At 39.5% G+C, this 14146-nt stretch overlaps 1 protein-coding gene across 1 annotated transcript in view; it reads left to right on the forward strand.

Moving 5' to 3' along the window:
- The window catches only part of samd12 (sterile alpha motif domain containing 12), a 98837-nt gene that overhangs the window by 12881 nt on the left and 71810 nt on the right, over nucleotides 1-14146 (forward strand). Inside the window, exons 2-3 of the mRNA XM_017429726.3 lie at nucleotides 5651-5859; nucleotides 12859-12988. Of these exons, the coding sequence (XP_017285215.1) occupies nucleotides 5651-5859; nucleotides 12859-12988 (339 nt within the window). The remainder of the gene's footprint in view (nucleotides 1-5650; nucleotides 5860-12858; nucleotides 12989-14146) is intronic.

Consider the following 14146-nt stretch of genomic DNA (forward strand, 5'->3'; position numbering starts at 1 on the left):
AACCAGATCATGCTGTGGAAGTCTGACACTGAAATTAGTTGAGGAGTGTCGGCGTTGTCCTGTTGCTCTGGTGGTAAATTCGCCTTTTAATGGAGTTTATTTCAAAGATGCAGCGTGCATTCGGGACATTATGACACGTTTCAGCCCCGATACCTGCATGGGAAGGATTTATTTTGCATAAAAACTTTACAATAACTCATTTTTTTATTTTGCAAACATGCAGGAAATTTCTGATTGCAACTAACTTTAAAATTATGGTAGAGAATTGCATTAAGTTTTATTTACTTTATTCTAAACCCCAGCATTATTGGAAACGAGACTCTAAATTGACTCTTTAAGTTAATTGCGTGAGTAATACAAATACTGATATGAAATGGTTTTATTTCACAACTGATTAAATGTTTGACATGTAGGGGAAAACTAAAGTGAGTTAATGAAAACAGTTTGAGGATGAAAAAGCAGCTTACTGACAAAGATGCTGATGAAGAACAGATCTGGGTGTGATCAGAATGAAAGACCCATCAAGTTTTGACCTTTTAGTGCGATGGAGGAGTTTTCAATCAGCTTTGAGTCTGTTAAATAAAAAAAACGCTTTGTAATTGTTGTGGATAGTCATCTGCTGTTTGAAAGACTGAAATGACTTTTCCTCAATCATCAATCATCTTAATTTATTGGTTGGATGAGTTTAACAGGCTCTGCTGGTGGTAGAGAAACCCTAAAACATCCCCACACCATGATTCTGCCAGCACCGTGCTTATTTCCCTGATTCATGCCTCTCCTGTTTGGTTGGTGTCTTTTCTTTGCTGATCTATGTTTCTTATTTTTTAGAGCAACTTGAGTACATTTTATCAATCCCTTAATTCAGTTTGAACTGTTTTGTTTCGATCCATAACACAAAACCCCCCCAAAATAAAATATTTTTGTGAAATACTGCAGATACTAAATGGTCCAAACGTAAAAACATGAAGCTTTTTCACCAGACTGGTGCAGAACCCCAGAGTAACGATGCAAACGTTCTGATTGTCTGCTCTTCTACGCACATAAATTCGAGGTACCGTTGGTACTTTTGTCAGATTTGATTAATCTGTTATGGCTGATTTTAATTTAAAGCTAATTAAGAGAGAAAATGTCAGAATAATCCAGTTCTGTTGTTGTTCTTCTAAGCAAATAAAGACGCAGCCGTGCATTGATTTCAAAAGACTTTTGAGAGAATACATTTCCTGTGAGCTTTGTCTCCCCCACCCCCCACCCCCACATTTCTCTAAATTTCATTGATTTTTAAAAAAAAAAAACAATAAAACAAAAGCAGCTGAAGAACGAAGGCAGACTCCCTCCTTCCTCCTCTTACAGCGCATGGCAGGGAGAACAGAGACAGGAATGTAATGATGCTATTTATAGTAACTGTTGCTGTTTTACAAAAAAAACAAAAACATTTCTATCTCCTTCTGTCCTCCCACCCTTTTTTTTTTGTTTGCCTGAAACAATGAAGAGTGTTGCAGCTGCCCGCCCCATCCCACCATCCTGTCATCTTATCTCGTCTTTCTGCTCCTACTATTGTTTGGTTCCTCTTAGCGGAGGATGTTTAATTCATTTCTCCTCCGGAGAGGTTGCACCAGTCATGAGGAGGAGGGGAGGGAAGAAAGAGCCAGTGAGAGGAAGCCACGCTTCGTGCCGAGCATCTCAAGTCGGGTTTGTTTAAACCTGATCATCTGGACGTTTTTCTGAGCCTTTAGTTTTGTTTTGATGCTTGTTTGAATTTAAATGAAAAACATCATGGATTTTTTTCAAATATTACTTTATAATAAAGGCAGATTACTTGATTTTTTTGAGTTACTTATTCTTTGAAGAGTTAAAACCACAGTAGCTTCAGAAAGTATTCAGACCCCCACAAAGACAAAAAAGGATTTTCATGCAGTAAATTTAATAAAAAGAAAATAGCATTAGAGCAACACCTACACCTGTAGAACATAACACCTTCTAGTACTTTATATTTAGTAGTACTTAAGTGTACGAGCAGCTTTTTAATGCTTTACCCAATTAATTAATTTCACAAACTCAGATCTAAATAGAGATGATTTAAGGCAGGAGAACATTTATTGTTGACCTCAACATCTCTGTGCTCATCACATTAAAGTGTTTTCATGACTAACTGATGAAATATTAATACTATATACGTGTGTGTGTGTGTGTGTGTATGTGTGTGTATATATATATATATATATATATATATATATATTAATTTAAGCCACTAACTTCTGAAAAACAATTTAAAGGCTGCCAGTTCAGCTGCTGCTCAAAATTCCAACATCAGTTTTTGTAAAACTCTAAACTAAGAGGAGAATGGTCACCATGGTAACCACCCATCTGTGTCTGTCACTCCCTGACTGTCGAGTTAAACAGTAGCTGTTCAGTAAGTTTTGACTGTTCGCAGCAGAAGACGCTGACAGCCTTGTGTGTGAAGTTTTATGTTTTATATAATATAAAAAAACTCTTCAGCTCTTGTTTTAAAGTGAATATTTTTAACTGAAATGCAGCTGAGGTCTGTGGATGTTTGGGGGGGGGGGGTGCTTTCTGTAATCTGGGGGGATTTGTAGCCGTGAAAGAAGACAACGTCTTTGTTTTGATGTACAGTTTGTAAATTTACCCAAAAAGCTGTGGAAGTAAGGATTTGTTTGCAAAATCTTTGAATTTTTTAAACATTTCAAACATTAATGTGTGATATCAGTCAAATCAGTCAGTTCAATGTTATGCTGAAAAATCTGTAAGAATCTTAAAACGTAAGCTGTTATTGTGTAAAAACTGTAGAAGATCTCAAAATGGCAGTTCAGACATATAAAGCTCGTGTGTGTGTGAGCAATTTAAACTTTAAATGATGTTTCTGCTGAGCTGTGGAGCTCTCTTCTCTGATCCGTTTTGCCAACATCCCATTGATCACCATCATTTTTTTTTTTGAGAATTTTGGCTTTGAAGTGTGGTTTATTTTTCAAGCTGTGCAACATAATCATCAGTGCCCTTAATGACTGATTAAACCCCTAATACTCCTGCAGAAACTGCCTTTCTGTTAAAGTTTGTGCAGAAATGTTTTCACTGCAGGGCTCAGATTCAGAGTTAATGTTTGTCACATGACTGCGGATTTAATTACTCTTTTTAGATGTGTGAATTTAATTGAACTCTTTCTCCTGTTATAGAAAAGCTGCACAGATGTTGCTCCAGTTGTTTCAGTTTAATTCGAGGTCAGACTGTAACTGTTCTCCGTCTGACAGGAATCTCTAATTGGCTCTTCTCCTGCACTTGTTGCTCTGTCAGTAGGCAGACTAACATTAATGTCAGCGTTTTATCCCGGCTAATATTGAGTTTTTTCCCCAGGCTATCAAAGATATTTAAATATTTATGCAGGTAATCATGATTCTTACCCTTTAAGGGTTGTATGTTTACATCAGGTAATGCCTGGTGGTCTCGGTGTGTGTTTGGTCTTGTATATTTTTGTTCATTATGACAGTTTTAGAGAAATGGCGCTCTGACCTTTTATTTCCCACCTGCAGCAGAAATCGAAGCAGCCTTCAGGTGTGATGAAAAGGACTTCCTGCCTCCCATTCCTGATAAACAAACGAACAAGTGGGCAGGTTGCGTGATGACAAACAAGTCCATTTCAGTGACGCTGTCGCTTTAAGAGGCTGCCTCGCTGCCTGATGAGACTAAAATAGTGATCGGGGCAGACACTTCCTATAGAAACAGGACTAAAAATAACCACTTTGTAAAAGAAATGACAACTAATACAAACCTTTGCTGATGTGCAACTTTCTCCTTTTAATCTCTGTCTTTAATTTACAGCTTCTGTTGAAACTGAAGCACTGATATGATGGATGTTTATGGTTTGTAGCAGAGTTTACACGAGTTTATTCCTGTTAAAGGATCGATCTTTGCTCAGAACAAATCACTCATTTCTACCTGAATGTTAAAAAGTGCTTAGCATTTACTCTTATTCTTGGTTTATTGTAGTTTATAGATATAAACTCCAAAATGTTAGATTTATTATATTTATTTTAAAATATTTGCTTTTGCATATTACTTTAGAAAGATGTTTTAGTTTTAATAAAAACTGAAAACCTCAAATATCTGATGCATGATGGAGTTCTTGGATATTTTTGTATTTCGCCTGCAGCTGTGTCCCAGTTCCACTCTCCCTGCGTGATAACGTTTTTTTAATTTTTGTTCACGGAAAATAATAAAACTCTTTATATAGAGCTTTATATAGAAATTACCATTTACTTAATATATATTTTTCAGCAGCAAAAGATGAATAGATGAAAAAATTACATTTTTTTTATGTTTTGCCCATACAAAGTGCAGTAAATGTAAAATTAGATTAAAATGAGGTTATTCCCTTTGCTACATTTACGTTTTTATCTGCCTTGAAGGTGAGCGCCTTCTGGAGAACTTTATGGACTCGGGTTTGGCTGATTTGTTGATCTGAACCATTTCAGGATCATTATCTTGACTTTTCTTCTTTTTGTCGTTGCTGCTTGTAGATTTTTCTTCTCTCGTGAGCTCGGAGTCCTCGTGCTGCAGCAGCAGGTTTCCTGATGCTCGTCGTAAATCAGATTGTGTTTGTTAACTACAACGTGTACACAATCGTGTACTTAATGCCACTTGATAACTGAATACACACGGCGGTTCTGTATGATCTGGTGTGAACTGATGTCACTCAGGGAAATAATGACTTCCACACAGTTTGCAACCATCTGCTGCCATCTGCTGGGTTTTATGCAGTTTAGGATTTACTATCAGGTATTTAACGTGTTGCTCTTACTGTCAGATTCTGTTATTTTAAATCATTCAATGTAAGCAGACTGCATTTATGTATTTATAAACATCCATCCAGTATTATTTCCTCTTTAGTAGTATCACCTTCTACAAAGTGCTTTTCATTTATCACACGTTCAGATAAATGTAAATACGTTGGGGGTGAAGAAGGTTCTGAGTTCTGGGACACTTTGACTTGTGGTGAGGTTCTGTGGAAGGATAATGAACAATCAGTATCTGACCTGTTGTAGATGGGTCTCTGATTGGACTCCGTTTGAAGAAATAAAATGAGCTAACGAATAATCCGAGTCATTTAAAAATGACTCCTATCTCAAATATATCGTTACAGTTTGTGCAAACATTGTTTTATAAAGCTTTATGTTGCCGTTTGTTTTTTGTTTTTGATTACATGGTCGTTTACAGCAGCAGGAAGCTGTAGCACTTCCAGCGCAGCCTGGTTTTTTTCTCTCAGGAGTGTCAGAATAACTGACGGCAACGTAAAGATTTATAAAATGTCTTTTTCCTGAAATGCCAAAGATGTCAGGATCAGACTAGCCATTAGCTTGTCAGTTCAGTCAAACTGAGGTCGTTCAAAGAGCCATCTGCAACAGGTAAGATATTAGATATAAATATCCATATCCTTCCCACAGACCCCCATTTCAGAAGATCTGAATTATCCTTTTAAGCAAGACCAAACTGTTAATTAGATCAACACATTTAAAGGCTGAATTGCTTTTTTTTTAGTCTGAGTTGTTAAATTAAATGCATCTTCCTCACAGGATGTGTAGTTTCCTGATGTTTTTATAAAAAAGTCCTGGTCCTAACTCAGTTGTTCTGACCCGCTCAGCTGTTCACTGCAACCTGAGCCAGAATGGCCTCGATCACCAGATGTGTCCGGACGACATGACGTCTCAGCTGGAGGGGGAGGAGGAGTCGGTGGACGCCGAGCCCGTTCAGCTGGACGACGACAGCCCAAGCTACCAGGAGCTGACCCGGCCCGCGTACCATCGCCACTCGCTGCCGCAGCGCTCCGTCTCTGAGTCTGAGCTGACCCGGGTGAGAGCTGCTCCAGAACCGCTCCGCACATTTCAGAGCCGTTGGTTGTTTATTCATTATCTGGCACTCAGTCTGTGATCAAAGATACAAAATGATAAAAAGAAGAAAACTACTTCAAACAGAATCATGTAAAAGTTGTTAAATTGTAAATTTGCACCAACATTTTAGATTTGTGGCATTGACAGATGTGTGTATTCTTCTCATCTCATTTATTATCACCCTCCACTGAAGGCAAAGCAGCAATAATGTTTTTGCCTTTGACTGTAGTGTTAGCAAAATATCATGAACCGCTGGACAGATCTTAATAAAACTCTGAAGAAGTAATCATTAGACCCTGGTCCTGGAGGGCCACCATCCTGCAGGTTTTCCTTGTTTCTCTGCTCCAACACACCTGATCTGAACCAATGAGTGATTAACAGGCTTCTGTGTTGGAGCAGAGAAACAAGGAAAACCTGAAGGATGGTGGCCCTCGAGGACCAGGATTGGCCACCCCCGCATTAGACGTACATCAACACATGATTAACTTTTGGAGCCACCACATCTAATTGACATTATCCTACACAAAATAGCTGTAAGTCCGTCATGTTTCCAGATATTAAGCTATAATTTGGTGTGGTAGTAGCTGAGAGTCATCCTGAAAATGTACTCTGAGCACTAACAGATCTCCTGAGACATCTCAGTACTGAAAAAGATCACATTATTGAGAAGATTTGACCAAAACTTCTGTAACTCCGTCCTTTCTCAAAATAAGATTTTAGTTTAAAATTCGGGCTTAAAGTGCGATGGGCGACATGCATTCCCTCAAGGAATGTTAGGCCTTTAATTTCTTATCATGTGCCTCCAGTAAAATAAAGGAAGGAAAGACGAGCCGCTGTTAAGTCCCTCAGTGTTTCTTATAATAGATCAAACGGCTCCTCAGCAGCAGCGCAGAGTCATTCTTTACTTCCTCTCCAGAAATAGAGACTGTGGTTCAGAGGGAGGAAGAGGAGGAGGAGGAGGAGGAGGAGGGGAGGGGGGGTACTTGTGATGCTCAGACACACACTCATATTATTTCTTTTTTTTTTTCTGTCTGTGTGAAATCAGTCCAAACAAGTGGAAGCACTTTAAGTGAAACCATTACTCACAAATCCTAGATCTGGCTTTAAAACACTGAGCAAAACCTGGAATATATCAATATACACACACGTTTATGGAAAAAGTGGGAAAAATGGAAGAAGACAACATTTTTTTGTGGTTGTACAGATCTGAACTGCTTTAGAAGCACAGACGGGTTTCTGTGTTAAATTTGAGTCAACCGTCTCAGGTCTGCTTTAGGTTCAACATCTTTGGGTATAATTCTATAAAGCGAGTGCTTTAACACCTAAATAATGAATAACTGTAATCTGTTCCATTAATAAAACCTCCCATATGTCGGAGTGTTCATTAATATTTGCAGAAGCTGAGATAAATCGAATAACAGCGCGCTAACTTTGATTAAATCACATTTAAAAGGCAGCCTGGGTCGTTGGAGCTTCAATAATTTCTGATTGACAGAGAGTATTTGGACAGCGCCTCACTGTAAAATATAATTAAAATGGAATCAAATCAGATTTTATTACACAGAAAAAAACTTCAACCTCCTTCCTCCGAGGTTTGTTCCCACCTTTACAGCTAAAATAATGATTTAAAAGATGAGCAGATTTTAATGAAATGTTCATTTGATGTATGATACTTTTGAAGTTTACCTCATTTAAGATGGCCGCTACAGCCATCTGACTTTAACAAACACAGAAATGACAAACTCGGTCATTTTAAAATTTGATGTGGTAGTAGCTGAAAGTCATCCTCGACAGCATCACATGGCATCATTTACAAGGTTTTATCTGCACATCTGTAACTATAACTACAGTAGTTCTCAGCATTTTTCTTTTCTCGTGATGCTCACAAAACTTTCTGTAGGAAATCACCTGTGAGCATTTAGGGCAGTACATTTATATTTCCATAATGATACTTTTATTGTACAGCCTTCTTTCGATTTAACTTTTTTTAGCTCAAGAAAGAAAATGTTTTGTTGGGACTTCTGAAGAACCAAGATTTTTCATTGATGGAGGATTTTAAACCCCCTTTCAAGTTGCTCAGAATAAACTTGAACAGATAAATTCAGATGTTTGTTTTTGCTCGGATTTTTATCACATCGGCGGCGACTTTTGCGCCCAGATTCAAGGCTTGGCAACAGACCAAACATCGAGCCTAAAACAGCCTCTCAGCGTCGGTGGATGGCTTTAACATCCGTAGCAAATCATCACATCTGAGTCGTAATCGACATTCAGCTCAAGGTGAATCTTTCTTGTTTGGTGTTAACACGCCCCGCGATGCTTTATAGACCTGCTGAATCCCAAGGTCGGGGACGGCGGAGGGGTCTTGTGTACCTTTTCTAATGTGCTTCAGTAAAGCTGGCATTGCTTGTAAATCCAATTTCAAACAGAGGCTCCTTATGAAGGCTCAATCATTTATCCAGCGTTGGCGTGTTATTCTCTCCGCACACACGCGCACACACACACACACACACACACACACACACACACACACACATCACAGCCTCATCCCTGTTCCTGTATCTTACAAATTAATTAATAGAGGGAATTCTCATCTCCTGCCAGCTATGGCCGAGAGAAATCGAGCGAGGAAGAAAGAGAAAAGAGAAGGCGAGGGGATGGGGGGGTGCAGGTGGGTGGATGGGGGGGGCATGGCAGGGCTGTTAATTAGCTGTGTGGTGGAGATGGTGCAGACAGCACAAGGCTCCATGTCTCAAACAGCCATTCACTCAGTCAACATGACAGTAATGATGAAGTCTGTCCTCATTCAGACCTGCCTGCAGTGCTCGGTTCTGACACTAGAGGGCAGTGTGGGACAGTGATTCCCGCTTCGCAAAGTAAAAAAATGGCAGAATTGATAAAAGTGCGACTTTGCAGTAAGCTGTGGAATAAATGCAAGTATTAACTCATACCGAAATCAGAACTAAACCAGCAATCTAGTAAATCGGATCTAATTTTGTACATTGTTGACTGAGAGGCAGTAAAAACAGGTTTATTTCTGATGGACCAGACAACTCGTTCCATTTTGTTATAATTTTAGAAACTTGAGCTCACCCATTATTTCTGCTACATTCGCAGTGTTTTTTTTTATAGTAAAATAGACAGGAAGTTGCATTGTTTTGAGCACAGCTGCGTTTTAACCAACAAACAATGCTTTTCATTATAACAGCTCGAATGGTTCTGAAGAAAAACAGCTTTTATTCTGTAAAGTTACTGAAAGACAAAACTTTTTAAAAAAATCTTTGGGAAATCTCTTGGATTAAGGTTGAATTTGAGCTTTTTCTAGAAAGTAATAAAGTCTACTCTTGTGTGAATGCTGCATCATCGTCACATTAATGTTTCTTTCAGATGTTTTTTAGTTTGGCTTTACTAAAGCATTCAGGTAACAAAACATTCAGCTCCTTCAGGTCATTACAGCTATAATATTTGTAACCTTTACTACTTTATTTACATGTTTTCCTTATAATCTTTGTGCCCTTTGAAATCTTCAGCACATCATTTCTCTGATCATTTTATCGGAACAATCGTATTCTGTTCTGATAGCAGCAACAAACACACACAGAGTCAGATCGTGTCTTTCTGAAATGCTCTCCTTCTGATCCCAGCTCTTTATTGTATCTGAACGCCGGCGTCACAAAGGGGCCGTATGATCGGCCCTTGATTAATTTAGTGGAGTGTGTTCATATTGGATCTTTAAATGCTTATCAGCGTTAGTGCGATTACATGCTTCATTATGTATGTAACAGCTCCCCTCCTGCGGTTGTTATTGGGGGGATGTTTATTCCAGGCTCGTGTTTTGCGGTTGTCTTCGCTCCCGAAGGCCGTCCTCCTCGCCTTTAATTTTTTGGGTTGTCCTTGCTCTGTTGCTAAGGTAACAGGGGAGCTTGTGCTGGGCCTTCAGATATTAATTAAAGCCCCAAATCTTTGCATAACTGAATACATGTTCAGAAAGATTAATCAATTGTGTGCAGCCAGAGGTGCTGCGCGTGTGTTTTATCGTCGACCAGAAGGCGAAGGCGGGAAGGTTTTCGCCCGCGTTTGTTTATTTGTCTCGTGGCGTTAACGAAATATCCCCTAACTCGCTGGGCGGATTTTAATGAAACCTGCGGAAAGCAATCACTGGATGTACATCTACAACTGATTAGCTTTTGGAAGCAATCCAATTCAAGATGGCCGCCACAGATAATCGATATTAGCCAATATAGAAATGACTAATTCTGTTGATTTTGTAGGTCTTGAGCTCAGATTTGCCGTTGTTTTAGCATGGCCTCTCATGATATTGCAAAAAGACTGTTCATATTATCAAAATAACAACATCTTTGTCATTTCTTAATGTAAAATGATCTTAAACTAATACTCTAGGCCTTTAATTTGTGTATATTTTTGGACTTGTTTGTTTGTCTGGGGTGCACGCGTGGATATCTGTGTGTTTGTGTGTCTGATCTATCATGTTTCCCCCCTCAGAAGTAAAGCAGCTTCTCCTCTCAACCCTGTGCTGTCACTCAACTCACTAATTGGCTCGCAGTCTCTTCAACGCAGCTCTTTGAGCGTGATTGTGCTCTTGTTTCCTCTCTGTACTGTTTTTCTCTTCGCCCTCTGGCTCTGCTGGCTGGCTGGCAGGCGAGAAGGCAGCGGCTCACCTATTGTACCGGCTGCGGGAAAACAGCTATGGGCTAAATCAGTGCAGAATGTAAGACACAGATGGCCATTGACTCACAAATGGGTTCATGGAAAATGAGAATCTCCTGTGTCAGTCTGCAGCTCTGGCTTTTTACTCCCCTGCCTCATCTGTCAGCCCAGCCATCCTCGACTCTCTCCTTTCTTTCCCGTCCCTCACGCCTCCTCCATCTTGGCCTCCGTCTCTCCTCTGTCGCTTCGGGCTCCCAGTCAGGGTTAATTAGCATCGAGTTGAGTACTCTTTAATAGTGCGAATGCTGATTCAGCATTCACGCTGTTGTTCTCCCGTTGATTTTTAGTTTATTTTTGTATATTTTTTTGCAGTCTAATTACTTTTGCATGCTAATTTAGCCATTTATTAATCAAAATGTTCAGATCATTTAGGAGGTGAGTGCTGTTGTTGTTTTGTAACTTCGATATTTTTCAAAATATTAAATTTTAGTCACAAATATTTTCCAATAGAAATAATTTGAGATCCCTTTAAAGTCTTTCAGAAACTGCGTTTTGCTACCTTTTGGTGTTTAGTTAGCATTTTACTTATTGTCCTGATTCTTGTAGCTTTTATCTAACTCTTTGATACTTTACCTTTTTGCTGTTATTATTTAGCTTTTAACAACTCTTTCAGTGAAGTCATTCAGCACTCGTCTTTTTCACAGAAAAGGCTGTTTCTCTCGCGGTTAATGTGGCTTCTTCCTGCGACGCCAACCTGTCCCTTCTCTGTACGTTGAACATCTATTCATGCAGGCTGCCTGGCACTTACGATACGTGCCGCAGCCTCGCCTACCTGCCTCCGTGCTCGCCTGCTTCGTCCGACTGTCTGTCACTTCACCTTCATGTGGGAGATGCAGACCGTATGCTCAGACCTGCATGCACCTCTCCCCGATTCCTCTCGGATGCTAGATATAGAGTGAGTGGGAGCTCAGAGAAGAATGAAAAAGAAGACAATGTGCCTGATCCGACAGGGACCAGATGAGAGTGAATTCAGGGCGTAGAGGGGGACCTGATGGAAAGAAGCGAGAAGCTGCAGTTACGGAAAGGCTGCCAGGTTTCTGTGGCTGCAGGAGGAGAGAGGCTTCCATTGCTATGCAACGCCTCACAGCATCCACGGAGCAGGTTGAAGTGAAGGGGAGTGGATGTGAGGTTTTAATCACTTCTCTGTGTTTGTAATTTCATCAGCCCCTCAATCAAAAACCAGCAGCATGCTCGACACTTCCCCGAGCACCGAAAAGGCAGAACCTGCTGTTGGTGTTTAAAGTGAAAGTTCAGATCTTTTAGAGTTTTCTTCTCTGGAAAGATTATGAACAATTAATATCTTACTTGTTGTAGATGGCTCAGTCTGGGTCATCCAAGCCAAGTGAGACAACAACCCTTTATCATCACATATTCAAAGAGTCGGTCCACTGCTACATCTGAAAAGACAAGACACAATGTCCATCAGATTGAAGTCTTTGGTGCTTAAAATAAACTTCAGTTTGTCTGAGTGCTGAAGTGTATTTACATCCACAGCATTAAAAGCAGATAAGTCTAAAAATAAACCTCTGAACACGAGTTTGTGAAGTTCTGATTGTTGTTTCCAGAAGAGTTAAACTGACATTTATTTTTGTAGGTGAGTTGTTATCATCCTATAAATCATCCTGACTGTGCTGCCGGACAGATTGTTTTTTTTTTTGTTTGATCCCGTTTTGGATTTTAGCTCCACATTTAACTTTTGAAATCTTTCTGATTTTTGAAAATTCATTTTTATTACGTTTTTTTTTTTGTTTTCCAGTTTTAAAGTGTGCAAAGCAAAACAAGTCTCTCTCATAAACACCAATTAAGAGAAGTAAAAAGCACCCAGAGTTTTATCATATTACAAGAAAATGTGGTTTTAACCACTCTACGGTCATGAACTTAACTTAACTTAACATTGACTTAATCTTAAAAATCCAAACATAATGAGCAGTATTTTCTGCTCCAAGATGGATGAAGTGTGTCTGCCGAGGAAGAATTTCCATGCAAATCTCTAATTTGCTTCAGTCAGGCTTTAATATCAGCTTTTTAACACTAAATCTGGGTTTTGTTAAAGTTAAACTCAGTGTGACCAGTTTGACTGAGCAGTTGTTTTGTTGTGAACTTTCCTGGAGTTGTTTTCACTCGAAACAGCTGCAGCAGTACAAGTAATATTCTCATAGTTTAATGGTGACTACAAATGATGAAATTGCATTTAGTTTATGAAAGAATGCTTTGTTTCCTCTTTTCTCTCACGCAGCCAGGGTACGTGAAGCTGTCCAAGCCGGTGGCTCTGTGGACCCAGCAGGATGTGTGCAAATGGCTGAAGAAGCACTGTCCCAACCAGCACCAGATCTACAGCGACTCTTTCAAACAGCATGACATCACAGGTGCGTTTTAAAAACAGAGGAGTGCAGTGAATAGATTTACTGTTTCTTTTCACTTCTGCTTTAAAATCGAACCACTCTGGGGAAAATAATAAGTTGGTTTTTTTTTTTCTTTGCTCACTACGACTGGTTAACCTTCCTGTTAGAAGAGGGCATCAAGAAACCATTTTTTATGTTAAGTTTACAAATGGTTCCAGTTGGTGTAGGAGTAAATGGATTTCAAAATGCAAGAGATGATTCCGACCACTGCTGGAATAATGCTTAGTTTACAGAAATGTTCGTGTCTGTAAGTCCAGACGTAGAAGTACTCTTACGGCTCTCTGGAGTTTACACAGACGCAGATAAATAATCACAAAAACCTTTACCATGGATATTGTTACGACCCGTCTAGGGGTGGTCAGGTCGCAGCATTGAAAGTTTAACATCCCTTGCAGATCTCAAAGCAGCCGGCCAATAGGTGTAACTTTTTTACAAGTGATTTATTCATATAAATATTCACAATTAGTTTTCACAAAAGTCTGGAGTATCATAAAGCTTCGGATAGAGTTATGCCAAAAAAACAAACAAAACAAACTATCTTAAATGAAACTCAAATCTTACCTATGGAAAGTAACAAAACCAAATTACATTGGCTTACCTTCCTAACTAAAACTAAAACTGAATACCAAAACAAAAGGCCACTCTCCCCTACAAAATAAACTCCACAGAATTAAGTTACAAGACAGTCGAAATGGCATGACCGGTTGGGATGAGCGCGCCACACACACACACACACACACTCACACTGCCGGCTGATCTTCATTGGCGTCCTGATATACCCGGCACCTCCGGTGAGCACCAATCAGCTGTCAAACTTTGTCGTCAGGAACCAATCCGAGATCGGCACCTGCATACTTCAAATCCCAATTATGACATCAGTCGTAACAATATCTATAATCTTCTTTCTGAGCTCCTCAGACAGCTCTCACCTTTGCTTCCTCTGCTCCATGTTCTGTGTGGTGAACACAACAAACTACTCAGTGACAGACACAGTTTTAAAAACAGCCATATATGCTGGTACATACATGTTGCTACCACACCAAATTTCAGCTCAACATCTGTAAAATTGGGGAAGTTATAGCCATGTCTGTGTTTTCCCTGGTTACTTTGCTGTGGCAGCCA

This window comes from Kryptolebias marmoratus, linkage group LG5 (assembly GCF_001649575.2).
Source record: "Kryptolebias marmoratus isolate JLee-2015 linkage group LG5, ASM164957v2, whole genome shotgun sequence".
In the NCBI taxonomy this organism is placed as follows: domain Eukaryota; kingdom Metazoa; phylum Chordata; class Actinopteri; order Cyprinodontiformes; family Rivulidae; genus Kryptolebias; species Kryptolebias marmoratus.